The sequence below is a fragment of the Lepisosteus platostomus genome, chromosome 7 (assembly GCF_059453375.1).
Source record: "Lepisosteus platostomus isolate fLepPlt1 chromosome 7, fLepPlt1.hap1, whole genome shotgun sequence".
NCBI lineage: Eukaryota > Metazoa > Chordata > Actinopteri > Semionotiformes > Lepisosteidae > Lepisosteus > Lepisosteus platostomus.
In genome coordinates this window covers 35,248,386-35,275,254 of record NC_142617.1, presented here as the reverse complement: position 1 = coordinate 35,275,254, position 26,869 = coordinate 35,248,386, and the positions used below count along the sequence as shown (strand labels likewise).

The following is a 26,869-nucleotide window of genomic DNA, read 5'->3' as shown; positions in this document are numbered from 1 at the left end:
GTGTGTTTTATGGCCAGCAAGAATATCACTCTGCAACTCGCAACTGGCAACCCAATTAAGCTCAGCAGGTATGAGCCTGGTCACTACCTGGATGGGAGACCTCCTGGGAAAAACTGGATAAAGTTGGCTGCTGGAAGAGGTTTTAGTGGGGCCAGCAGGGGGCGCTCACCCTGCAGTCCATGTGGGTCCTAATGCCCAGTATGGCGATGGATACACTATACTGTAAATAGGCGCCGTCCTTTGGATGGGACGTAAAACCAAGGTAATTAAAAATCCCAGGGCACTTCTCGAAAAGAGTAGGGTAACCCCGGTGTCCTGGCCAAATTTCCCATTGGCCCTTACCAATCATGGCCTCCTAATAATCCCCATCTATGAATTGGCTTCATTACTCTGCTCTCCTCCCCACTGATAGCTGATGTGTGGTGAGCGTTCTGGCGCACTATGGCTGCCGTCGCATCACTAATGCGCAGCCCCACCTGGATGGTTGTGGAGGGAAGTCCCCATTACCTGTAAAGCGCTTTGAGTGGAGTGTCCAGAAAGCGCTATATAAGTGTAAGCAATTATTATTATAAATACTGTTTTTGCCTGGTTGTTGTAACCATGCTTTCAGTGTCATGTCTGAGGCACAGTATTCCCTCACACCTCTGGTTTCAAGACAAGTGTGTGCAGTATGTCCTGCACAAATATACCTTTTGTTTGTTTTTTCATGGCTTTTTAAATTGCACTTTAAGGTGGTATTTAAATAAGTCTCTGCCATGTAAAGCAGAGTTCTGCCCACAACAATCTTTTTTCAGGCTCTTAAACAGTTGTTTTCCCTTACTGTGCTCGCATATCAATTAGCACTGGTTCAAAATAGTGCCTTGAGGGGAAAACAAACTCGTAGATCCTCATCACCTTCAGCAAATGTCATCTAAACACTGGCTTGACAGAAAGGATCTCCAGAATGGGTGCTTTAGTTCACTAAACACTAGGCAGCATGCAGAATGTGGAATAAGAGGTACATCTTCACTGCTGTTCTGCGTGTAATTGACACTAAGGGTGCTTTGTCTCTGGTGCAAATCTCCCTGCTGTGCTGTTGATATTGATTCCATCGGCAGCTTTAAGAAAAGGTAGGATGAGCTCCTCTGATTGACTAGCACCAGTGAGCAAGTGAGCTCTTGTTGTTTGTAATCTAATTTGCTTTGTAAATAAGGATTCCTTTTTATAGCTGTTCGTCCCACTCCGATTGCAGGATCACATGCAAATTGTCCTGATGAAGCCAACGAGCGATATGTAGAACCGCTTCTACTCATCTGTCTGTAAATATCCAGGCTGCGAGAAGGAGCTCGAATTACCCCCTCTGTGTTAATCAGTCAGTACCAGGATGCGAGACCACTAGTCCTAAGGAAAACTGGCTTATTGCTGTAAGTGGTGTTCTTGGTCCAGGGAGAAGAGTGCACCTACTGGTCCACCATTCCCAAACCAGTGGTCATGTCATGCTGTCAGTGTTGTAGCAGGTGCTCCTTTGGGTAAGATGTGCAGTCAAAGTTCTGACTTGGCTTGAAAGTTCATATGGTACTGAGTAGGGGTGTTTACTGGTAACATTTCACTTCGGGCTTGCACAGTCTGGCCTGAAGCTCCTCCTTCATGCAACAGGTGAAGCAGTTTCTCCCTCCTCCAGCTGATCTGGGGTGGAATAGCTACCATATGTTAGAGAGGCAGAGCAGCAATTGAGTGGTGGCTGAAGTAGGTCCCTTCTATATGTAAAGGTAATTGGTGTCCTTTAACATGAACAGCACACTTTGTGAATTTGTCCGCACCACAGGAGACATCATGGGGAAGTTAAGGAATCGATGCAGTAAAGGTGCTGCAGCTTTAAGTTCACCTGGAACTTGCATTGCGCGCGAGTAGCTGTGCAGCGAAGCACAGATTGCACATTGAAGAGGGCCTGCAGCAAGGTGACAGAGATGCAGCTTTGCTGGAGCACAAGTTTGTGATCTGACAGCTCTTTTCACTCGCTGCATTCAAGGCTACAGCAGAGAGTGTGCGATGCTCTTTACTGGCAGGCCCAGGCCGCGTGTGAGAGGAGGAAAAAAAACAAAAGTGGATGTCCTTATCGGGCTTGCGATCGTGGGAAACTGGGGCCAATCAATAAGCGAGCGGCGAGGTGCGAGGATAGTCTTTATCAGCAAGGCTGGAGTTTAGCCTTGAGCATTGCATGAGGTTTGTGAAGTACTGGGCCGCGTGCAAGAGAAGTATCGATCTACTCTGATCCTAAAGGGAATGAAGAGAAAAGAAAAGGAAGAAAATCGCCGCTTCTGGAGAGTGGTGCTGCTTGAACTCCCACCTGTTTCTTGATATTTTCCTGTTGTGCTACTATTCAACTCATTCTTATCCCTGCGGGAGAAGCTGCTCAGGGAATAATCGAACTGTGTGGCAATGTTTTAAAGTCTGGTTTGTGTCTGTTTATGGAGTTGAGTTTCCTCGTGTTAGGTAAAAAAACGCCAGGAGTCGTTTCTTTTCCCAGTGGCCTCTGCTCTTGGTTCCCTGTGTTGCAGCTGAGCCTTTGTCATGCAGTGCTGGTTCCCTTGAATGCCGGTCACCCATGGCCCGTTGGGAAACCTGTGGCAGGTCAGGGAGTACCCAGAAGGCCATTCGACATCAGGGATTTGAGTACAAGTCTCAGGAATCATGTGCCACTGTTTGGGCCATAAGGAAGTGAAGCAGCCTAAAGTTCCATTTTTCTTTATCGCCGCCACTTGATCACATGATCTCACTGTTATATAATACTAAACCACAAGACTTTGGCTGTTGGAGGGGGTAAAAGGCTGGTAGCTGATCAGGCCAGGCTATTCTCCTGTTTGAGAGAGGAATGGAACTATTCTTATCCTCTCCCACTTCACAGATTACATCTCTATGTATTTTTTCAGTGCGCGTTAATGCTTGTATAAAAGCTTCTTGAGATGCACAATCTAAATGAGATAACTTAACCCAGGAACAAAGTACAGGCATCATCAACTGGCTGATTTCTCCTAAAAAGGAAGAAATAAGGAGCGTGAACTCGATGGTTTGTGGTTAAACTGCCTTTTCGGAGGTATTGAACAGAATAGGTTTATGGGAGATAGAACTTTGACTAGATCCAGATCTGAACCACAGTCACTCTGACATCTTGCTGATTTATCCTTGAGAACAGATTGTGTTAAAAACAATCACGTTCAGGAATATTTTCTTAGTTTTTAAACTCTTTTTAAGGTTGTTTGGCGTGTCTAGATTGCTTCCCATGTTGACATGCTTCTGATAAGACTTCATCTACTGATTGCCAGGAAGTGTGCGGGGGAAGCTTATTGGCGTTGCATGCTGCTCATTGTGAAATAACACTTCGCCGGGCGTGTGCAGCAGTGATGTGTTTCCTGACCTTGATTCCTGTCTGCCTTCAGAACTTCTTTTTAGATGCTGTTGTGCTGAAGTAAGCATCCTGAATAAGTATCGTTGTAAACTGAGCAAATGGTGTTATGGGAAGTGAAGCAAGCAGGAGCCAGGCCACCCCCCCAAAAAACAACCAAGCGCATGAGGCCTGGCCTGGGCCAACCAGTTCATTGTGGAACTAAGCCAGCCAGGTTCATTCTCGATGCTTTTTTTTCTTAAATTTAGACAAGATAATCTAGTATGTTCACATCTGTACACAGCCCTGCAATGCTGAAAAATGCTGCCGCTCTCTGGACTGTACAGAATTGTCCTATTTTCCTGGAACACTCCTGCAACCATGGAAAAGTAGCTTTCTGCATACAGTCCACTTCGTGCTGCTCAAAACATAGTCTCTGTGGTCTTTGTCTGATCTGTTTTGTGCTTTGTGTTGTGCACTGTGCGCAATATCTGTCAGGGGTATATCTGCTTATTTTGAGCATGTTGGGTGCAAATGGGAGTTTGAGACTAGAGAATATAAATATTACAGATAAGAGGAGGCACTTCGACTCATCCTTCTCGTTTGATTGCTGGTAGATAATTAATCTGTGGATTTTCAAGAAGATGGTTCTTCTGCTTACAAGAAGATGGTAGCAAAAACGTGGTTAGGTGTATTATGGAGCGAAGTACCTCTTGGTCTCAGTTGAACTCTGAGAGAGGCAAGGACCAAGGCATCAGTACATAATACTGTTATGCAGCAATTATTGTTGATTCTGTAACATTGAAGGAGAGAGTAGGTGTGACCTCAACACAGCAAAATGTTGGTAGCATTAAGTCTCTTCCAAAGAGTGGAGCACAAAGAATGACAGGGCAGGAAAGTGGCAGAGCCCTGGTCTCGGATTGGAAATCTCCTGCCACAGGCCACCTATCCTCCCTGTCCCAAGGATATAATATTCCTTAGGGCCCCAGTGTGACCTATCTATGCAGTGGCTCCTTTGGGTACTGTGCTGGCGGCTATGTGCAGTGTGTTTTGTTTTGCATTGGCGAGGATAGGTGTGCATTACCTATGTGAGTCCCTGCCACAAATACAGAGGTGGAGTATGTGGGGAGGTATTTCCAGAAGGTTCTCTTCTCCCCTTTTGCTTAGTCTCTGCTACATATTTGAACCTGGAAGTAACTTGCGTCGGATGGTGGTGCTGAAGGTGACTTTGTTGACTGCGGAGACTAATTAGGGTAATTGTCAGCCGTGGTGTGATAGATATCGAGAAAGACCCGCATCACAGCTTTCCAGGAGACTCTGTGTAACCTTATTTACAGCTCGGCTAATTACATTAAAGCATGTGACGGCTTTGCTAATTGATTTCAGGCCTGAACCCTTACTGTGACAAAGGTTGGAAATGTCTTGAAATTGTGCCCATTTACTTTCTCTCCTGCCACCCCCAGCAACTCCATTGTGTGCTGTGGGATCCTCTACCACTCTTTCCTCTTGGATTATCAGCTGCAGCTGACTTTCCTTCTGAAAAGAAGACCGGCTCGGGCAGCACAGATAAGAAGGAAGTGCGGGGCTGTCGAGCTGCACGAGAGCGGTTTTGCATATCTTATTATATCTGCGGCTGCCTTCCTTCTCCGTGTTGGCTGAACAACTTTTTAGGTCTGTTAGAAAGTTGAATGTGTAGGTCATCGTATATTGTGTGCGGTATACACGATAAGGAGACATGGGGCTGATGTCATGAGATGCCGAAACAGGAAAGACACATGATTGGGATCCCTAAAGGCGTTCTCCACTCAGGCTGTTAAAGCCTTTTCGGATGATCTCAGTGCCTCCCATTTCTGTGCCTCATCTCGGCCCCTGAGTGACCCCCGCACTGGAGTTTCATTCCCTATCCATGTTGCGTGTCCTGTGAGTGAGGAGCAGGGCGGCGCCCAGTCTCTGTTCACCTCCCAGGACAGTGGGTGGGGTGTAAAAGAGATTCTTTCGTTCTTTTTTTTTCCTCTTTCATTCTGTTTTGGTTTCTGGGTAAAGCCTGCATACAGTGCCCCCCCCCAAAATCTAGAAACTAAACATGGTATTGCTAATAAAACACACACGATTGTGTCCCTTAATGCTTTTCATTACCGGCACTGACAGTGTCATCATGCTGTGTTGATCATTCAGGATGGCCACTGTGGAGCCTCCCTGTGTTAATCAGCTTGACGGAGCCATGTAACATTCATACTGGTCCACTTTGGGAGGTGTGTATGGGTGATTCTTATGGATTGCAAGCTCACATGCATCCAGAGGTACCTGTCGCATGGCAAACGGGGGGAACTACGATCAGCTTGGCCCCAGCCAGTCCCAGTGGCTCTTGGCCAGCCACAGAACATGTCAAGGTTGGCTGATGGCACAGCCTCCGTTTTTGTATCATGTGGTTTTATGTGGCTTCATATGGGGATATCTAATTAGAAGGATTTCCTGAAGGCAAACTTTTTTTGTTTTTGCCCCGTTTCCTTTCCTTTTGTTATCATTTGTTTTCTGCTCTTGTCGGTCCAAGCCAGAGCCAAGAAACAAAACCTCTGATTCCTGCACAGTGTGTTCTTCTTCTCACTACTTCAAACCTTACATGGAGGGAAAATAAAGCAACAAAAAACCGCTGCTTATTTGGTGATGTCATGATAGGAGCACATCTGTGCATGTGCGTTGGCAAGGCTCAGCAGCAGTGTGTAATTGTGCGTTTATGAGAACGTTACTCTGCCTCGCGCCTTATTTGTTAGGAGCATGTGAGTAGGAAAGGCGATTTGGAGAAGTGAAACACTTTAAGGTGGCGGGTGGGTTCTTTCTAGGAGACGAGAGAGGGAGAAGATGTCCTTATATGGTCTAGTTTGTGTGTGTGAGGGTAAAACAACTGCTGTTTTTTTTTTCCGCTCATCCGTCACGATTCCCCTACAGCTTAGTTCCTAGGAAAACTCGTGGGCAGGACTCTGCCGTAATGACAGCAGCAAAAAACTCAGAGATCCCGGTCTGGGCCTGGAGAGGCATTTGCAGTTATTCTATAAAGCTTAATGTGAGTCAATTCTCCTCTCCTAGGGGATGCGTTATAGAAAGTCCCTGCTAAGCCAGTTCATGACTTTTCGGAACCTGGTGTCTCCCAGGATTTGTTCCAGCAACGCTTTGTTGAAATCCCAACTGGACTAACATTTTGCACAGCCTATAAAATGTTGGTTTCCATCTTCTTTTCAGATTGTCCATTCCACTGTACTTTTGAGAAACTTTGTAGGTAACTCTTGGTTTTCTGGAGTGGAAAGCAAGTTTAAAAAAGAAACAGGAGAAAAGTAGATCAGCTAAGCTCAGCTGGAAGGAACAGCAGAAGAGACTGAGGTCTTTGACTAGGAAACCCCGATTTCTACCCTGGACTGATTTTAAACAAAATCGAATTCTGTTTCTTCAATGCCATTCGGAGCTCTTAACTACCTGAGAGAATTAACTTACTTCCTTAACTAAGCCAGTTGAACCTGTCATTAGACTTCAGGTACTGCCTTTTTAGGCTTTTGAATCGTGGCCTGTGAAGGCCACAGCTGTGGTTTGGTCTGGTTTCCCCTCCCAGCAGGTGACCTGAACACCGCATTAGTAGAACATGCTGTGTTACCAGTCCCTCTCCTGTCACACGTGCTCACTCTCTCTCTCTCTCGTGTTTTCCAGACTGCGACGCTGTTTGGTGAAGTGACCCCACCATGCGTGAATACAAACTAGTGGTGCTAGGCTCCGGAGGTGTGGGCAAGTCCGCTCTGGTGAGTGTGTTTTTCTCATTACAGCTGCTGCAATAACACTGTTGCTCACTCAGCATGCAGTGCCAGTGGGATTTCGCTCAGTTTCGGCTCTTGTTCTGCAGTACATAGTAAACGCTCTGCAGGCTGGATGTAGCAGTCATCTCTATTCTGAAAGTTTATCCTGAGAGGCAGTGAGACTTGTTTGGTGAAAATTGCTTGATGCAATTGAAATTGATCAGTTTCGTGAATTACCCGACAGACTTGTAATTATGCAAGTGTGCTAAGGTTTAGCTCCCTTTTCGTTGATATTGCAATTACTTATAAATGACATGGTTTCATATGTATTTGCACATAACTGCCAGTTATGCAGTGGAAGTCCTAGGTGATTCCAGGCCTCCACGCTGTGGAGCTGTTTAACACAGCCACTCCCTGCCTTACATAAGGGTTTTGTTCCAAACCCCGAGTTTGTCAGAATTCAGAAACAGTTGCTTGAACTTGTAGAGGGAATGAACACATGATCTTCAGAAATCAAAATGTTTTGCTGAATGAAAAAGCATTTTAAAACCTTACATTGAGAATGAACGCCAAATATGACATGCAGTTAAAAATCTACAGCAAATACTTAATGAAACTTTAGAGAGAGAATTGAAAGAGGGATGATGCACCGGTGATAGAGCACGTGTGCGAGAACAAAGCGAGACTGAAAGAAAAATTGTGCCCTGGTGACCACATTCCACTTTTTCTGTGCTGTTAATCTGCAGGGGAAACTCACTGCTTACCTTATGCTTCACTTATCTGACCGGAACTTTCCAGAACTCGAATTTGATTTTGGGACCTGTGGAATTTTTTATGTTGAGTCTCATGTAACCCATGGAGGGTTGTAATGTGTCCACCTACAGCCTGAGGTCCTGGCAGCCTGTAAAGCAACTCACTTTATTGTCGTGGTTGCTTCTGCTGTTTTTAAAAAAGTACCATGGTTTTCTGATTGCTTTTTACTTGCTTTCCAATTTTGTGATTCAGACTAATTTAGTTTATCAAGTCAGACTCGGAGCAGTAAATTGTACTTGTAAGATCCTGAACTTAAAAGCACTGTAATGTGCCCTTGCTGCGTGGCGTTTTGAGATTTGCGAGATGCGACGTCTGGTGTGCGCAGCGCCTAAATGCTTCCCCTCCTGTTTTCCTGTGACATACCCTACTGCCGAAGCAAACTAGAAGGACCAGGTAAGAAAAGACTGGCAAACTGACTGGAGTCCTGCCATTTTTAAAGCAGGCCCCACCTCAGACCAAGAAAAAAAAGCACCCACCGGGAAAAAAGGAACCATGAGAAATTTCCCTGGCATCCTCATGGTTTTCCCAATTTCTCACCTGCTTTGCCATTTTGTAGTATCATGTAGTTCACCATTGTCCTCTACTGTGTCACAGTGAAGTTATACTTTTATACCAGTGCACAGCAGGACACTCTTGAAACATGTTGGCCTTCTGCGTGTCCATTTGCACGAGGGCCCAGATACAGAAGTATGCGAGCCTCCTCAGCGTCTCTCACTGTCAGACCAGTTCTTCTTTTTGTTTTTCCACGGTTGGGCTCTTGTCCTCGCATTTTGGCAGTGGTAGCCCAGCTCTCCCGGATGCCAATCCACTTAGGAAAGAGCCATGGCCGGGCTCCAGGACCGCATGACAGGGGTGCTGGGGTCAGGGCTGGGAGAGGCCTCGCTCCTGGGGCCTGCTGGCACTGTGCCCGCCCCATGCCTCGATCTTTGTGTCTCCAGAACCAAGAGCTAAAAATAAACAAAAGGATGTTCTGATTTGCTTGGCCGTGCTTTTTTATTGGGGCAAGCCGCTCACATCACTTGGTTGTAGTGGTATTTTGCCTTCCGTTTAGGAATAGGCTGTTTGGGAGTCCATCATTATAAAGAGGTGTGTATAAGGCTGTCCCTGAGCAGCAGATGCTCTTTTCCCTAATAGTAATTTGTGCCTCGTTGTGTAGAGCATTTGTGCCAATTCGAAAAATATCCAAGACCATTAATAATGATTTTCTATTTAAAATGCACTGATTTTTAAATTATGATATTGTCCTTAAGAAGGCAATTGGAAAATGATTAATAGCCTTGTAGCCGTTTTTGATATCTTAGGGGGGTTCATTTATAACAGCTCTTTCTTTCCACAAGATTTGTTCATGATTTGAGCTTACCCTGGCTGCTCTGCATTTTAAATCCTTCTGTGGTGTTCCTGCCAGTGTTTTGCTTTACTTTGGCTAAGTACATCCTCAAAACCAGGCCTTGAAAAAGGGCCTTTTCTGCCACTGAAACCAAAAAAAGATGCATTTTATTTGCACTGAGATTGTGTGTGCTTTTCCTTTTGTTCATTAAACGTTGTGTAACCTCCATATGTGTTCCCACTGCTAAATGTAGTACTAAGCAATCACATTATTGAGAGGGTGTTTTTGGTGACATTTATGTTGGAATGGGTGTAAGTTAAATATTAGCCACTGGTTGCACATACCCAGATTAACATGAACTACATGGTGTTATTTTAGGAACACTGGGAGTAGTCTGTGAAACCAACCCTAGATGTTTAAAGAGTCTCAGTTTGACTTTCTTGCGTATTAATTGCCCCATTATGTAACTGAAGCTTAGTGTTTTATGTAGTTGTTTTAAATGCAAGTGTTCTTAGTGGGATGCTCCCCAGATGCCACTGGTAGTGACCGCTGCTCTGTGGAATGTTGCTTAGGAAAAAGCAGTTTCTGTAATTGAGGGATGGTATGACTGCTTTTTTTTACTGTCTTCCAAAACTTATTTATGTAATTTAAATGTTATTTTTGGTAAATGAGTGGCACATGTTTTTTTAAATGCACTTGAAACCAGCTAGGATTTTCTACGTGTTTGTTGGTGGTATAGAGTTAAACCGCTCATAGTAGCTCTGAGCCCCTAGCCAGTCCACTGGGGCTGCACACAGTTTGGATTTGCTCTGAATTGCTGTTTCTTTAGGCTTTTTTATTTGAGGTAGATTTACTCTGGCTCTGCAGGTGGGGAGTAAGAGGGTGAAAAGGGCGGAAGCAGGGGTGTCATCTTGTATAGACCAATGTTCAGTGTTCGTCCAGAACTGGCACTTGAGCTAGTGCTTTAGTTAGTTGGTTTCTACCACTCAGACGTTTGCATGCTGTACTTTTGAATAACTCCCCTCGACTTCTGTTTTTACTTGAAATGTAACTGTGCAGCAGAAAGTAGAAAGAAAAATGTAAATGTAAAAAGTTCTGGCACTTTTAGAATTTAAGGTGGACACCATTTGGTTACTAAAAATAAACAAGGACAATTTCTCTTGTGAGGATGCCCTCCCCAGTCCTCATAATGCCTAATGTATAATGAGGATGTTTCCTCAGACTTGTGCGCACAGGTTTAGAAATACTGATGCAAACACGTGCGTTAACATGAGATTATTGATTGCTCACCCAGCTTCTCTCTCTCTCTCTCTCTCTCTCTCTCTCCAGACAGTCCAGTTCGTCCAGGGAATTTTCGTTGAGAAATATGACCCGACAATAGAAGACTCCTACAGAAAGGTAGGTGTTGCAGTGAAGATGGTCTCTGTGTTGGACCCGAGCTGTACGGGTGTGCAGCGTTAAGAATGAACTCAGCTTCTTCTCCTGTCTCCCCCGGGCAGCAAGTGGAAGTGGACGGGCAGCAGTGCATGCTGGAGATCCTCGACACGGCAGGAACGGTAAGTGGAGCTCCAGCTTCTTTGTTGGTCAGTCAAAAATGGGGGAAAAAAAACAAATATCTGCTCTCCGGAAGGGAAGACCCCAACCGACTATGTTGGCTCTAGAAGCTCGAGATTATCACCTGTTATCGCGTGTTTTTGTGCCCAGTCGGCCTGCTTTTAGGAGCTGTGTGCTCAAGTGCTTGACTGCGCATGAGGGAACAATTGGTTTAAGACTAAGGCTGAAGGTTCATTTCCTTCATCCTGACAGTGTAGGACACACCTTTAAGCAGTAGAATGTATCTGGTTTCCCTTATCTGGCATAACTTCATCTTTTCCATAAGTCTAACGTGATTTAAATGTTCACAACCTTCTACATGAGGACTTACTTCTGGTTTGTTATGCAATTTTATCATCCCTTGATTTAAATTTTAGGCTTTTAATTTGACATATTGTGTTTGCCTTTATTATTTCTTCCCCTTTCTGTGTTGTGTGGTGTGGATTGAAAAAGGAGATGACCCAAATGCAACGGAGCTCAGTGCTGTAACGAATCGGCGCTGCACTGAATTGTTCACGTGGTTTTAATCACTCCCTGCTCGACTGGCCTTATGACAACAGGGCCGTCAGCAGAGGTTGCAAGACGGGGTGCAGATTGTTCTCTGCCTCTCGGTGTCCCAGTCAACATCCAATGAAAACGATGGTTACATGTCCCTTTCCTTGCCTGCCCTCAGGTCAGGTTGAGGGATGGCAGTTGTGTGTTTCTGGGGTGGCACTCGGACAGCTCAGGACCAAAAAGGGGGGTCACTCACCCCTCTTGCTCTGCCTCTCTTTGTTACAGGAGCAGTTCACGGCGATGAGGGACCTTTACATGAAGAATGGCCAGGGCTTTGCTTTAGTATACTCCATTACAGCGCAGTCAACGTTTAATGACCTACAGGACTTAAGAGAACAGATCTTACGAGTAAAGGACACTGAAGACGTGAGTAGGCATCTCTCTGATTGGGTTGCAGGTCACATGTCCTCTCCATTTTCACTCAATGGTGCAGTTTATACCCCCCCCCCCATGCACCAAAGATGTACATGGATTTATGGTGCTGTGACAGCTATTCAAATTGCCCACAAAACACTAAATCAAACTATATATTTACAAGGGGGAAACATAAAAATGCTGAAAATGTTTGTGAAACACAATTACTAATATTATCAGTAGCTGCAACTAAAGGAAATTGTCGCGAACCAGCGCCTTCGACTTCAATACTTGGTTTTATTGGCAACTCTACAGATTCTGTACTTGGGGTGGGGGTGGCTGATCTCAGTATAACCAGTCCTGACTATTGAACTGCAGAGAAATAGAACCAAACGAGCTTAATGAGCCAGATGGCCTTCTATGATCTGTGGCCTTCAGGGAGAATGAAAACTAATACATCGGAAAGTGTTGTGTTTAATTATGTTGTGTTCATCATATGGTTGATACAGTAATACTGTTTTGTATTTGGACAGGACAGGTTATATGTAGAAATGAGTTCCAATTGCCTTCTCATATAACAGTGATACTTTATGTATTATACCCAAATAAGTAGTGGGGACTTGGATAACAGTGCTCAAGGCAATGTTGTGAGCTGTTATGACCCAGGGTATCTTTGTGTTTCTGTTGTCCACCTGTATGCTTTGATCATTATGAGCTCAAGCCTTACGCAGCACAGAAATAGTAAACATAAAGGTGTCTAATTAATCTTAGTCAGTAAATGACTAACTTGCAGCTTCTGGCTGTGAGAAAAGCTATATGGCTTGAGGTAAATTTTGCCGCCATGGTCTCGCTACTTTGTGGTGTTGTCGTTTCTCTATCCTTACTGGGTAACAAAGCTGCGTACAGTGAATATTAAAAACTGCTGTCCCCATTGGAACTGCTAAAGTCTGGGACTGCCGTCAGACAGTCTCCCCATCTCTGGTCCCAGAGTTTATAGGCTGAGGATGTCATGAGAGCTGTTCCCCTTGGGAGCGCCCTAGTGAAGCTCTTGGGTATACAGACAGTCTAACATCTGGCACTATAGCTGTTCCCTGCTCACATCTGGAATGGTAGGTTTCCCATAGACAGTTCTGTTGGGCTGCGGTGATAAAGTGGTTTGTGGATGATTTATGACAGCTCTTTTCTGCAGTGAAGTGCTGCGATGCGTGCCTAAACTGCTGGGATGGCATTTTTTTCGAAAGTTAACTTCCTGTCCAAAAACAAAACTGTTCGAACACTTGCTGTTACCACAGGGTCTTATGTGGTAACACATAGGTTTTCTATTCCAGGCCTGGGAAGGCTATGGACACATCAGTTAAAGCAATTCGCAAGCCCTAAGCACTACAACATAATATACATAGGGTACATGATAAAGTTGATTTTGTTTTCCCCCAAGAGAATACTCATTAGCACATCTGAGGGAAGAAAGCTGGTTTCTTGTCTCAATTCTAACATTTGGTTCCGACACTTAACATCCTGACAGTGGGGCTCAGAGCTGGAGTAATGCTTTGTACTGATGCACTTGGTTGCTGTTTTTAGGGCAGAAGAACTTATGTACCACTAGTTGTCCTGTCCAGACAGCAGTGTTGTGAATGTGGCACAAGGAAATCTGATATTTCTATGGCTGGATCTGTGGAAAACACCCTCATAGCAGAGCAGAGGATACATTTTTACAGTGCCCATAATTTGATTATTTGCAATGCAGAGTTGTTTTATTAGGCCAAACTAAATACTAAATAAGCCCTCTGTGTTGGTAAAACATTCACAATTATGACTTTAAGTGCCTGTAGACAAGTCTGCATTTCAAAGCGGCTCTCATTTTCAAAGTAACATTTTGTGGCCTAGCAACCTGAAATCGAGACACATTAAATCAGAATTTATTTGATCTTTATTTAGACATTGTAACACACAATCTCCAAGTGAAAAAGCAAGTCCTCAAACTTTCTGAAAAGTAATTGAAATTGAAAACCTAGAATAAAACTGTAGAACACAAGAAGACAAAGATAGAAAACACATGACTAGTTAGCATAGGCAAAAATACGAATGTATTCATATTAAGTATATATAATTTTATTTCACTATAACTTTAACAGTGAAAAACACTTCCACATTCTGAATGTATGGCATAATCCTTGGATTCCCAAAATAAAACAATACCCGCACTCCCTGTTTTTTTTCCCCAAAGAGGATGCTCATAGTTCCCATAATTGTCCTGCTCTCAGTCTCGGCATGCTCTCTACGGCTTATAAAGAAGGAGAGGGCAGCTCATTCTCAAGACCTGATTAGCAATAAACTTGCCCAGAAAAGTGGAGTTTACTCAGTTACAGTACTCTTCCCCCCTGTCTGCTCATCAAGGCTGTGGATGAACAGTCCTCTCATCGGCTTGGGGACTCTCAGGGAGAGGAAAATGGGATTCTCTTCTTGCCTGTGTGACCCCCTGGCAACTAATTTTTCATTATGTGCCGTTTTTCCTCTCACCACTGTCCCGCTCTGTTACAGTGGGCAACTCTGGATGTTGGTGTTGTCTCATACAATACTTAAGAAATTACAAAAAGTTACAAAAGTGAGGAAGCCATTTGGCCCATCTAACTCATTTGGTAGTTAGGCATCTATTGAAGGCAGCCAGTGTGGTTTGAATAATATGGCTGGGTAGCTTGTTCCATACTCCCTCAAACATTTGGGTAAAGAAATGCCTTCTGTTCTCTCTTTTAAACTTTCATGTAGTGCCCTCTGGTTTCTGGTCCTCTGGGTTGACTTTGTCTTTGGGTTGACTTTGTCAGTGCCCTTGAGGATTTTGAATACTTGTATTAAGTCCTTTCACGGTCTCTTTTTTAAGACTAAAAACGTTCAGTTTTGTAGCCAACGTTGTACATCCCATAATGTACCTGGTTGCTCTCTACTGCAGGTCATCCACAATACATAGCTTGTCCTCGGTAGTCACGGAGTGCTTGACACAGATTCTCAGAAGCGTTATGGACCTTGAAGGAAATGGGAAAACCACTCAGTTTATCTGCATTGTAGGGAGTACGCTTGAATAAGCATCTTTTTTTCATTTTTTTCTCACCTATTTAATACTATGCTGGAGTGTTGGTGGTTTGCTAAGTAGTTTCCAAAACTAGTCTGCATTCTCCAGTTATTTCAGAAAAATAGACCAGCCCCAAAAGGGCCTTTGAGGTTGAGGTGCTTTGAAGCACCCATTTCTTCTGGGCTAGCTCGTGATACTTCCTAAGAAATGGGAGTATCAGCACATTGAACAACCACGCAAAAGAAGTGGCAGCACATCACTTTTGAGCTGAAACAGAGGAAATCGGTTTGTGAGCAAGTAACGCAGAAATGCCTGTCGGAATTTCTTCTCCTCGAGGTGCTCTAAGAGCGCACTGACATCACGATTTCCCTAAACCCAGCACCGTGAAAGGCACATTGATTAGGCAGCATGGCGATTAGTCGTGACAATGTTATTTCTGGCTGCTCTCTCCTCCCCTGCCTCAGGCTGCCTCTGCTGTCTGAAGGATTAATGCTCACAGACTGCGCACACACGCACTGTTGAATGGATGCAGTTTTGTTTGAGCTGAATCTTATTTGTCAGCCTTTTGATTTGATCGAGCTATGTCGACTTCCACATATCCGTCTTCGAATCCCAGCTCCTGGCAAGCCACCGAGCGTGACTCTGGTGAACTCTGGAGGACAGCTCCACGAGTCCTGTGGTTGCTGGGAGGAAGGTGTCTTGTCCAGCCCCTGCTCTTTGGCCCTGTCACTGTGCAGGGTTTTGAGAAACTGAAGATAGTGGGGTTTTATGAGAGTCTTGATATAGGCTATGAAATTGGTTCAATAAGGTAAGTCTAGGGGTGGAATAACACCAAATGACAAGAAGTAGTTCAGGTGGGTAGCTGCGTCAGCATGCATAGGTTGCAAAGGAACAAGTAATAGGTTTATTCCATGCTGAAAAAAACTACCTCACACCTGAAGAAGGCTCCACGGCCGAAACGTTGTGTTTTCTTTCTTCTTTTTTTCAGCATGGAATAAACCTATTACTTGTTCCAAATGTCAAGAAGCTTAGCAGTAGCTAACTGATTGGATGATTTTGTCCAGGTGTTTCCTTAAGGATCCCAGGCAGGCCTGTTAAAAGAGGTTGGGAAGCTGGGTCCAGACTTCCACTATGATCTGGGCAAAGAAATGGGTCCTGAATGAAAACCTTTAATTTATGGTGGCATCTTGCGTGTTGTTCAGCAACAGCTGTGTCAAACGTGAACTCTGTCAGCTCATTGAAATAGAGAGGTCTGTACAAATATTAAAAAAGGAAAATCAGATGTGCACAACTGTGGTTTATAATCTCCTCATTCCCTGTTGTGTTTCCTGCTGTCTGGCTACTTCCCAGGCAATCACTTCTTTCAGAAATAAGATGCTGGAGTTTTGGGACCAGGGAAAGCATTCTCTTGTATTTTTCTTGTGTTGAGCTTTCTGGATTTATTTTGCTGCAGAACTGTGATATGCACTTAAAACAGACAGGACTGTAGGTGAGATAATTTCTCTGTGTTTGTAGTGAAGGATATTGACTATCTGTACTGTGCTGAAGTCTTGAATGGTCAGTTCACTTCCAAAGTTATGAAACTTTGATTAATTGGACAAAAGACTTTCAAAGTCAGGTTATAGGTTTTTCAGCTGCTCGCTAATCATTTTTCTCCTGAACAATGTCAGGTAAGACAGCACTTGCTGACATTGGAGCTTATCGAGAGACTGTATAACAGAGCAGGCAAGCCTAGATAACAGACTGGTTGGTTATGAGGTATTGCTGTTTTTTTTTCCATTCAGAAATGAAATGTCCTGCTGTCAGGCTTTGCCTGGTAGTATTTGCAAAGAGGAGCTCTGTCCCAGACAGCAAGGTGACCAGGGCTCAGTTCTGTGTGTTGGCTCCTGGGCTGTTTGTTTCCAAGCCCATGGAAACTCAGGCTGCAACTCCGGACAGTGCTGTTCCTGCCTAAAGCTCACTTGGCTCGGAGATCCAGGCACTCTGTCAGCACGATGCCCTTGTTTGGTCACTGAGAAACATGATTCTTTCATCCCCAGATTTTATTTTACCCTGAAAGTGGTGCATGACTGGCAGAGACCATGTGGTGTCCAGTGGTTGGTTGGTAGTTGATTGATGGATTACCTTTTGTTTTGATAAAGACCATATTTTTGGCCACATGTTTCTTCTTCCTCTCACAGTGCGAGCTTCTTTCCATATTGCACATTACAAAACATAATTTTTAAAAAGGGAGATGGTCATATCCGTAATCCGTAAGCCATACACTGATAAATTAATTGGCCTCTGAAGTCGCATAGAAACGTTTGAGTAGAGATCTGCGTTAATGTGCACTGGCTACAAAGGAACAAATAAAGGTTCATTCCACTCTGAAAAATAGCAAAGAGGGACATTTTTTGGCTGTTGAGATTGTGAGGTTTCTTTAGAAAATGGTTTTTGCAAAGTTTGTGACAAAGGAAAGCGTCTTACAAAATATGCAAACAAGGAAACTCTTGTAACAAATGCTACTTCCTTCACAAGGACAGGCACAAAGGTACAACATTGCCCCTCTGCCACAACAGCCCACCATTTACTTAAAAAGGTAAAACGTTTTTGACTCCCATTATACAAGATCTTGTGCTGTTTATGTTTTTCATTTTCGTCTTTAGATCTTCTGCAGTCCATAGCTGTGTTAAAGTGATGGTAATATTATTGACAGTGTACAGACCAACACGAAATCCGCATACTGTACATATATATGAATACATTACTCATGGAAAAATATGACAGGTTGAAGATCTGTGCTCTAGCGCGGCCTTGCTCTACTGTTCTAGAAAGCTGAGTCTGCATTGCTCCTTTGAGTGTTTTTGTGGAAATGCCTGTTGATGTTTGGACCCTGCAAGGGAAAGTCTGCTTTCAGTGTTTTCTCAGCCCATGCCAGACGCTTGTTTGGAATCCAAACAAGAAGTGCTGCCACATAGTGTGGTCAGTCCAAACATTCCTGTTCTCCGTTTCTCAAGAGAGGACCCTGTCTTCAGCCTGGGGGCTCAGAAAAACTTCCTTTGGTGGGGTTTGGAAAGGGCCAGCAAAAGAACAAGACAGACCTTTTCAGGAATGGCGCTTGGTGCTATGATTTCTTGGCAGCCCTGCCTCTTGTGTAATGAGCATATTCCCCAAAAGGGCTTTTGTTACAGGATTTCTAATAAAAAAAAAACACTTCCCCTCATTACCAGTTTTGTCATCTGATGGAACTCTTCTGCTTTCCGTCTTTGCTTGCTGACAGATTTGACTGTTTCCACTTATTTGTGTCACAGCAGAGTTCACACACTAGATAATTCCTGTACAGTTTACAAGAAACAGCCACTGTAACACTTACAGGCTCTTCATGACCGGGCTTCCAGCTGAGCTGATGGGAGTTCAGCTGAAGAGAAGCTCTTTCTGACTCTACTTTCCTCTTCCCACTGTGAAAAATCACCTGAGGTATTGAAACAAGGCAGGAAACTAATTTTACCCAGGAGTTGTAGGAACATGTTTTAAGGGGTTTTAACAATGTACACAAGATTAGTTTCAGTACCCAGAAAGATCTTTTCTTTGTAATGTACACCAAGAATGATGGCCCAAAGAGAGGCCAAACTGTAGCTTTTTGGCCTTGTTGCTTGTTGGATTACTGGCAGGAAAATCATCCTGCAGTTATCTGTCCATCTAGATTATGGAGCAAAGCTTCACTTGAAGCTGTCTGCCATTACCTGTATTTGCTAGAAACATTTCTTTTTCCAAACCATACGGGGTGGGACGAACATTTTAGTCAGTGAAACACAGTGGAGGAAAGAATAGTATGAAGGATTGCATTACATGTAGCGTATGTATTGAAATTTTACCCTGTTCAGTATAAGGCTAAAAGCTAAATACGACTAAGATTTAAGAGCTGTATTATTGGTATGTTTATCAGTCACCTGGAGGCCACCTACACTCACGTTCAGCTCATGCTATTATCTAACTTTATAGAGTCCCTGAATCACAGAGGATTCAAAAGACATTTAGATAAGAATACAGGGTAAACACAAGAGGAGGCTATTGAGCCCATCAAACTCTTTTACCCCAACAGCACTGTCCACTCCTGTCCATCAGCCCTGTGCTCTGTCTCTGCCCCCTCAGGTCCCCATGATCCTGGTGGGCAACAAGTGTGACCTCGAGGACGAGCGGGTAGTGGGCAAGGAGCAGGGACAGAACCTCGCCAGACAGTGGAACAACTGTGCCTTTTTAGAGTCCTCTGCGAAATCAAAGATCAACGTTAACGAGGTAAGGATCCAGCTTGGAGCGCTTAAATCGACACTTGAACTGTCTTTTCCTTTTTACTGATTTTGCTAACACTATGAAATGACTGTTAGCAGTGGTTCATGATGAGGCTTATTGGTTACACCACCGGCTGCATCTCCACCATACTGGACACCAGGGAAGAGATTCAGGGCCGGGAGTGCAGACTGGACCCCTAACAGCTTTGCTCCACGTTGGAATAATGGTTGTTCAGCCAAAAAGAGTTGATAAGGAGAAAATTGGGCTCCCGGGTTGCTCAACCATTGGAAGCTTCAATGTAAAGTGCAGATTTGGGCCTACAGATCTGGGTGGTGGTGCTGTCCAACACTGAGCAGGGTACCCCAACAGGATATAGTGCATGTTTGTAGGGCCTTGTTCTTCCTTCTGTTATTTGACAAAAGCTGTATGATTTTTAACTGGCGGTTAATGGAAGGAGCACAGGAAGGGGATGAGCTGCAGGTCCTGAAACAGGTGTATAATTTGATGTCATGCCACAGCTTTGAAGTAGAAAGTTCTGATAATTTTTAGTTTGAAATTAATAATTTATCTGGAGTTGCTTTCCCAGCACTCTCCAGGATCATAGGAACATTTTGGTTCACGAGGCGTCACCTCCTGCTTTTCGGTGCATCTTGGATGTGGAGCACTCCAGCCTCCAAAACTTCATGCCTCCCGGTTTTTCCAAATTCTACTTCCACAACCTTGCCAGCTTAGTCTTGCATTCATGTGGGATTTAATCGGGGAAACGTCTGCTGTACACTTGAGGGGAGCTTGTTTTTGATATGGTGTTTAGATGGCAGGTCAGAGGTTTATCAAAGGCAGGGTGGGATTTTTTTTCCCATCGGTCACGACACATAGATCCGACTTAGATCTGCTAAGTCTAACTTAGATCTTAAAAGATCTGCTGTGTCCAGATCTTCTTTCTCTCACTTTTTTGATATCCGTTTTTCTTTCTCTTCTAGATCTTCTATGACCTGGTCAGACAGATAAATAGGAAAACGCCAGTGGAAAAGAAGAAGGCGAAAAAGAAATCGTCTTGCCTACTGCTCTAAAACTCCCACCAGCAGCAGCTCTGAGCCAGGTGGGTGTGCCAGTCTGGCCTCGCTCTGTTTTGAAGCTGAGTGTGTGATGCCAGGGGCAGAGGCCTGGTACTTTTGCCATCGAGGAATTTTCATCAAACTTCAGCAGGACAGTGCCAAGTGACATATCAGTATCCAGGAGCTGTTAAATTTTACAACATCGACATCACATGAAAATTGGGTGTGAATTTTGAGGTTAATTCTTGAGATCAAGTGTTAAATCATTTTTGGTGTTCAAGCCATTTGTATAAAGAAGTATTATTCCTGTGGGCACTCTTCTAGATACCGACAGTAAGACTAATGCATTTTTATACAGAATTAACCTGGATGATGAGCAGGCAAATCATATACTTCTAGCACCTCAGTGTTTAAACTGCAATTTTGTATGCAACTCTAGATAAATGTGAATTTAGATGCCACCAGGTTCACTGTATTTTCTTTTTGGGCAGCAGTTGACTCCTTTTATTGTAAGTTTATATCTATAACTGGCCTTATCAGGGGCTTTTAGGCTTATGATGAGATAACTAGGGTGGTGACCCAAATGCCACACTAAGCCCTAAACCCTTCCTCCAAGTCTACACTTCTGTGACATAGTGCAAGTGTACCAAGCATTCACGGGTGCACCGTTATAAAAAGGTAGTGGGACACCCTTGCATAACATCACTCATTTGTAACATGGCTCACAATTAGAATGCTTTCTGTTGTTGATGTTTCTTTTCCCAGAGTGCTTATGTGCGTGTTTACAGTGACTTTTAAAAAATAATTTTTCATTCTTCACTCACAGTTTGATGAAACTGCATGTCATCTCATCTGTCCAAAAAGTAGTGACATATCGTGTACATTCATGTTTAGCAGGCTCAGCTCAAAACAGGTGAAGGAAATGAAGGAAACCTGGCCATACCATTCTCTGTTTATTCCAAGCTTTGTCCTATGAAATACATTTAAGTGCTTGTCCCAGTACAAAAATGACATGGAACATAACGCATTTATTTACGTTGAACATGATTGATTCAAAGTGGTCAAAGTAAACTGAAGGTAAATTTGGCATTACCTCAGAGCTTTGTACTATTAAATACTATGTCATTCTGTATACACAGCAGGTAAATATTTATCAGTAGAAATGGGTGACAAAAGCTGTATCTCAACAATTCATACCTTAAATACATACAATATGGATCTAAAGTAGGCTAATGAAATTTTGTTTTTACATAAAATAATATAATATGATCGGCCAGCAGCCATATCTACCTGCAACTCACAACTGGCAACCCACTGAAGCTCAGCAGGTGTGAGCCTGGTCAGTACCTGGATGGGAGACCTCCTGGGAAAAAGTAAGGTTGCTGCTGGAAGAGGTGTTAGTGGGGCCAGCAGGGGGCGCTCACCCTGAGGTCCATGTGGGTCCTAATGCCCCAGTATAGTGACAGGGACACTATACTGTAAACAGGCGCCGTCCTTCGGATGAGATGTAAAACCGAGGTCCTGACTCTCTGTGGTCATTAAAAATCCCAGGGTGCTTCTCGAAAAGAGTAGGGGTGTAACCCCGGTGTCCTGGCCAAATTTCCCATTGGCCCTTACCAATCATGGCCTCCTAATAATCCCCCTCTATGAATTGGCTACATTTCTCTGCTCTCCTCCCCACTGATAGCTAATGTGTGGTGAGCGTTCTGGCGCACTATGGCTGCCGTCGCATCATCCAGGTGGATGCTGCACATTGGTGGTGGTGGAGGGGAGTCCCCATTACCTGTAAAGCGCTTTGAGTGGAGTGTCCAGAAAAGCGCTATATAAGTGTAAGCAATTATAACAATAATTATTATTATTATAATAAGACCACAAGTGTGCCCTCACACTCCTGACTTCAGAGCAGTGTTGGACAGAAACAGCACCATCTGTAGTTAACCAAGCAGTACTGCACCCTTCCTGTAGGTAGGGATGTGATTACCACGGCACCCGTGAATGTTTCAGTTTATTTCAGTTCACTGTGAAAATTAGAATGTCCAGAAAAGTGATCTTCAGGGGAACAGGTATAGCTGTACCTTTAGGCTACAGATTGATCCCCTCTATTCACCTTTCACACTCGGCCCTGAAATTTCTTACCTATTAACATTTCTTTATTTCCTGTTCACCAATTTTGCCTTTTCCTTCATGTGTTTTCCCCTCCCCACCTCTCCCCTTGTTCACTAGCCTGTAAACAGGCCATGTGTCTGTCTGTTTGAGCCCAATCAAGTGAAACGCGCTGTGTTGTTTACAAGACCATGGTATTTGGAACTTGTATTTGAAGAGTACATGTCAGCACAGACAAAGTCCAGATTTCACGGCGTTTGCCGGATTCGAAGAAGCAGACCAGATCTGCAAGTATACAGCTGGATACTCCTCAATTAAAATGGTGATCACAAAGATTTTTTTCATGCAGAGAATGTGTAACTCCTTGACCAGAGTTGCAATTTACTGAAAAGGATCACTTGAAAAGGATGTTGTTTTCATATTCTAGTTTTTCAGTGGGCACAGTTGAGTTTTAAAGTGCTTGCACAGTGTGTATTTATTATTTCAAAGTAGTTTTCTTCAACAGGGGAGTTAAAACTACTACTTTAATGTTTAGTAAGGTTGCACAGTTAAGTACAACCTAAGGTTGTACTTAGGTTGTACTAAACTTATTATACTATATTGTTGCTGTGTTGATGCCTCATTATTTTCTCATTTTTACGTGTTCTGCTTTTTCAATTTTGACAAATCAGATTACAATTAATTTCTATAATAATGTTGCAATAGATCTGACTTGTGTACATAGACAAACATCCTTAACTAATAAGATTTCTGTTAACTAAGGGCAGAAGATTAACTTGCTGCCCCTCCCAAGTGCAGTGTGGGATTGCTGATCAAGCTAGTCTTTAGACCAGAGTGTCACTGCTGAGCTGCCAGATCACTCAGGAGGACCCAAACAGGAGTATAACACCCTGACTTGGCCTGTGTAAGGACAGGTGTTTTAAAGATTTTAGGTGCCAATTTTTACTAATCCAAATCTGCATTTGGGCTGAATTTACTGTTCTTATTCTCTGTTTTTGTGGGTGGGTGGAATGAGAGACTTTGTGAGAATTACATATTTATTCTCAGTTTCAAAACTCTTTCAGTTCTTGCCAGAGTTCTGGGTAGTCAACCAATGCAGACTCGTGCAGCTGTAGATCCCCTGTGTCAGTGCCTCTGTAAACTGTTCTGTCCCAGAAGACACCCCCCCTAGTGCTTGAATGAGCCCTCCCACAGCTCTGCTTTCTGGCTCACTCTCCATTTCCCTGGCTCTGCCAGCACACATTCCAGATGACGATGCGATGTCGTTCACGATTAAAGCCGAGCTGTGCTTGTCGCACGGCGCACTGGCCCGAGGCTGTGTTTATTCATTTCTGTTTGGGCAGCCGAGCGTTGCTAATGGGATAAAGGCACGCCGATTCCATCAGCCGCCAGTCCTGTTTGAGTGAGCAGGCTGCCCAGAGCCCTGGGCCCCAGCTCCTCTCACAGCTTCGGAGCGGCTGACTCATCAGAGACCCTGAGCCGCTGGCCTTCCCTAAGAGAGTCTCTCTGTGTGAAGACCTGGCTCCTGCCTTCCCGCACATCGGCAATGTACTGTTGCCTTTCTTCACCCAATTTAGGCATAATTCCACTTGTGCTGAGCTCTTCCTTTTCAGTCTTTGCATCCTTTTTACAAGTTTCAAGACCGTGTGGTATCCACATTGATCCGAAGCACAGGCTGTTAGATGTACTCATTTTGTTTTTGTTGTGTGGCTTGATTGAGTCTTTTCACCGGTGTCGACCTTTACGAAAGAGAAACTGTAAGCACTTCCAGATTGGATGGGCATAAGGAGAAAGATTAAGTGAAACTGGTAAAGGCTGATAACCCTGCAGTGTCATTATTCTAGACCTGGGCAGAAGGATATTTTGAAACAAAAACAGGCGCTTATCACGACCGTATGAAAGGTTGCGTTCTTTTGGGTTGCTGGGTAATTGATCTGGGGATTTCCTCCATTCAGGAGAGCACATGGGTTTGATAAGATGGTTGTGTAGCTTGTTTCAGACTTGCTCTCCATTTAAAAGAGAAGGCTCCTGTTTTCAGGTCTTGAAACCTCTTCCCTGTGGTCTACAACGATGTGTTTCACATTAAGTGGACTTCATCATCTTCAAGGGTTTTGAAAACTTGAATCAAATCCCCTCGCATTTCTCTTTTCAATAGCAAATGATATGTTTATTTTCCTCCTAGATTTGGTTGCAAAGCACTAATATCATTTTAGTAACTTGATAACATGAGTTGTGCCCCGTGTTCTAAATGGTATAATATTAGCACAATGTACAATTTTTACATAAATCCCCCTCAATTTTCAATTCAGTGCTGTCCTAACATTATTACTAGAAGAAATCGATATCGCCTAGTGTTGAAGTGTCGTTTTAAGGCCACTGCTCTAACCCTGGTCTCTCTCTCGATGCAGAATGCTGAAATGAAGAACTGTTGCCTCTTTGGAAAGTGCCAGCATTCCAGACCTTCAACCAGAAATGAAAACTTCAAAAAGAAAAAAAAAACAAGCATCTTACTACTACAACTACAACTGCAAGAAAAGTGAAAATAATTGACCACATATCTCGGACGGACTCCTCTGTACTTTTTATACATCAGTCAGCCGAAGAATCCGGATTTTTTCTCTGGTAGGATTGACTGTCAAGACAGACCCTGAATCTTCAGCTTCCTGGCCTCCATTTGTTCTTTTTTTAACAAAATGTTTAAAGACTACAGTATTTTCATGTCTGGCAATAGATAATAAACTTTTTTGGGGGGGCAGTTGAAATTTAGATCTATGATTATAAACAAACAGCATGGCCTCAATTAAAATTATATATAATATTGCAAATGGAAGCAGAATTGATGATTATTGACCTTTTTTATTATCATGTACCAGTCCTAAGCACTAATTGTGTCAAAAGTAATAGATTGAAGTCCATATATATTTTTATTTCCTGACATTAATGGGCTTTGCAGCAAATAACATTCTTTTCCTGTGTGACTTTATTTTGTATTTGAAGTCACTGGGCTTTCAGATTTCCCATAATGGATTTGAATTCCAAATGTTTTTTTTTTCTTTTGCATAAATATGCTTTGGGGAAACAAAATAGGTATTTTATAGAAAAAACTGTGGGAATAATAATAATTGGTTTCTATGTCTCTCAAAGCTGAAATATATTATACTAAACCAACTCTAATATCGCTTCTTGTGTTTTCCTGTCACAAACAATTCCGGCTTTTATGAATAATTAAATTTTAGTACATTTTCATTATTTTTTGGTCATTGTAATTTTTGTTATATATATATGTTTCTTATCCAAAAGGAGCTCTATCATTTTTGGTGTTTTTTTTTAACTTAATGATGTTTTTCTTCGGTTCTCTGCCTGGCAAGTGTCTCAGTCATCGCTGTTCAGAAAACGCCTGCGATGGAAATGTGAACTGAATGAATAAATGATTTTCAGATTTACTGGGTGCATTTTGTCGAAGAATAGTCTCAGGTGCAGCAACAAGGTCAGAAATCTCCTCATCACCACTTCCCAAACCCAGTGACTGCCCTATATTCGGTATGTTGGAAACATTAGCATATTTAATAGTTCATAAATGAAACTGTTAGGGTTTAGAGTTAGTCGGTGTTCGATTAAAGATGAACCTTTGGGTTAAAAATTCGGAGCCCAAAATTCATGGCTTTCACCTCATTCTGTCATCTTGCTTACTAACTGAGCTTTTGATTGCTTAGCCAAGGAGCTCTTGATCACTATGCCATCTTCACCCAGAAATAACCTGCTGTTTATCCCCAAAACCATGAACAAGATGTGCAGTCATGGATGGGACTTCCTCTGTACCAGACACTCTCTTAATGAGTTGTCTTAATTCTGCATGGATCCAGTCATGAAGTCAGTCACCAGGAAGCTCTGTTCTAAGACCCAGTACTTGGCACAGGCCTGATGCTAAGAACATACCTTTGGCTTAACCTTTCAACGACCAAAAAATATTTTAAAACTGGTCATGAATTGGGCAGGATACTAAAGTAGTCTGACTTGGGAGTAAGTGTTGTCCATTTCATTCACAACTTAATTTCTGTCATGGAGAGTTTTAGGTGGAATTATTTTGTCCAGTAGATGGAGCTATTGTATAATTTAGTGTGAGCAATGACCGTTTGTAGACCTAAAAATGGAAATGCCAATGTAAAGTCACTCAACAGGGCATTGGACCACCATGTGTGGCCAGTTTGCCCTGTTTATGCTATGGCATAGGGTCTGTCAGCGTCTGGAATTCTACCGGAGGGATGCAGCACCGTTCTTCCACAGGAAAGTCGACCAGCTCATGCCTGTTTGATGGAGGTGGAAAACTATTTCTGGCATTGTTCCAGAATGTCCCATAAATGCTCAATTGGGTTTAGATCCTGGGCCTGAGAAGGCTGTGTGACTAATATATGGATAGCATCAGAATCATGCTCGTTAGTCCACAGGGATACCACGAGTGGCTGGGGGAATTTTCACCCTCCCTGCAAGAAAGAAATGCTGCAACACGGAGTGAAGAGTATCACTCACTAATGTAAAGTAGTGACTATAATAATCCTCACACTTACAAAGTGGTTTTCTGGATACTTCACTCAAAAC

General features: G+C 43.3%; 1 protein-coding gene across 4 annotated transcripts in view; it reads left to right on the top strand.

Moving 5' to 3' along the window:
* Positions 1–25,716, top strand: part of rap1aa (RAP1A, member of RAS oncogene family a) — a 50,050-nt gene extending 24,334 nt beyond the window's left edge. For 3 of the 4 annotated variants that reach the window (XM_088639990.1, XM_088639992.1, XM_088639991.1), the window contains exons 2-8: positions 7,058–7,146; positions 10,610–10,678; positions 10,780–10,836; positions 11,654–11,794; positions 18,978–19,121; positions 20,096–20,214; positions 24,682–25,716. In XM_088639990.1, coding sequence (XP_088496116.1) covers positions 7,090–7,146; positions 10,610–10,678; positions 10,780–10,836; positions 11,654–11,794; positions 18,978–19,121; positions 20,096–20,185 — 558 coding nt within the window. In that variant the 5' untranslated portion in view covers positions 7,058–7,089 and the 3' untranslated portion in view covers positions 20,186–20,214; positions 24,682–25,716. The remainder of the gene's footprint in view (positions 1–7,057; positions 7,147–10,609; positions 10,679–10,779; positions 10,837–11,653; positions 11,795–18,977; positions 19,122–20,095; positions 20,215–24,681) is intronic. The other variant, XM_088639993.1, reaches the window with a different exon arrangement.
* The last annotated feature ends 1,153 nt before the right edge of the window (positions 25,717–26,869 follow it).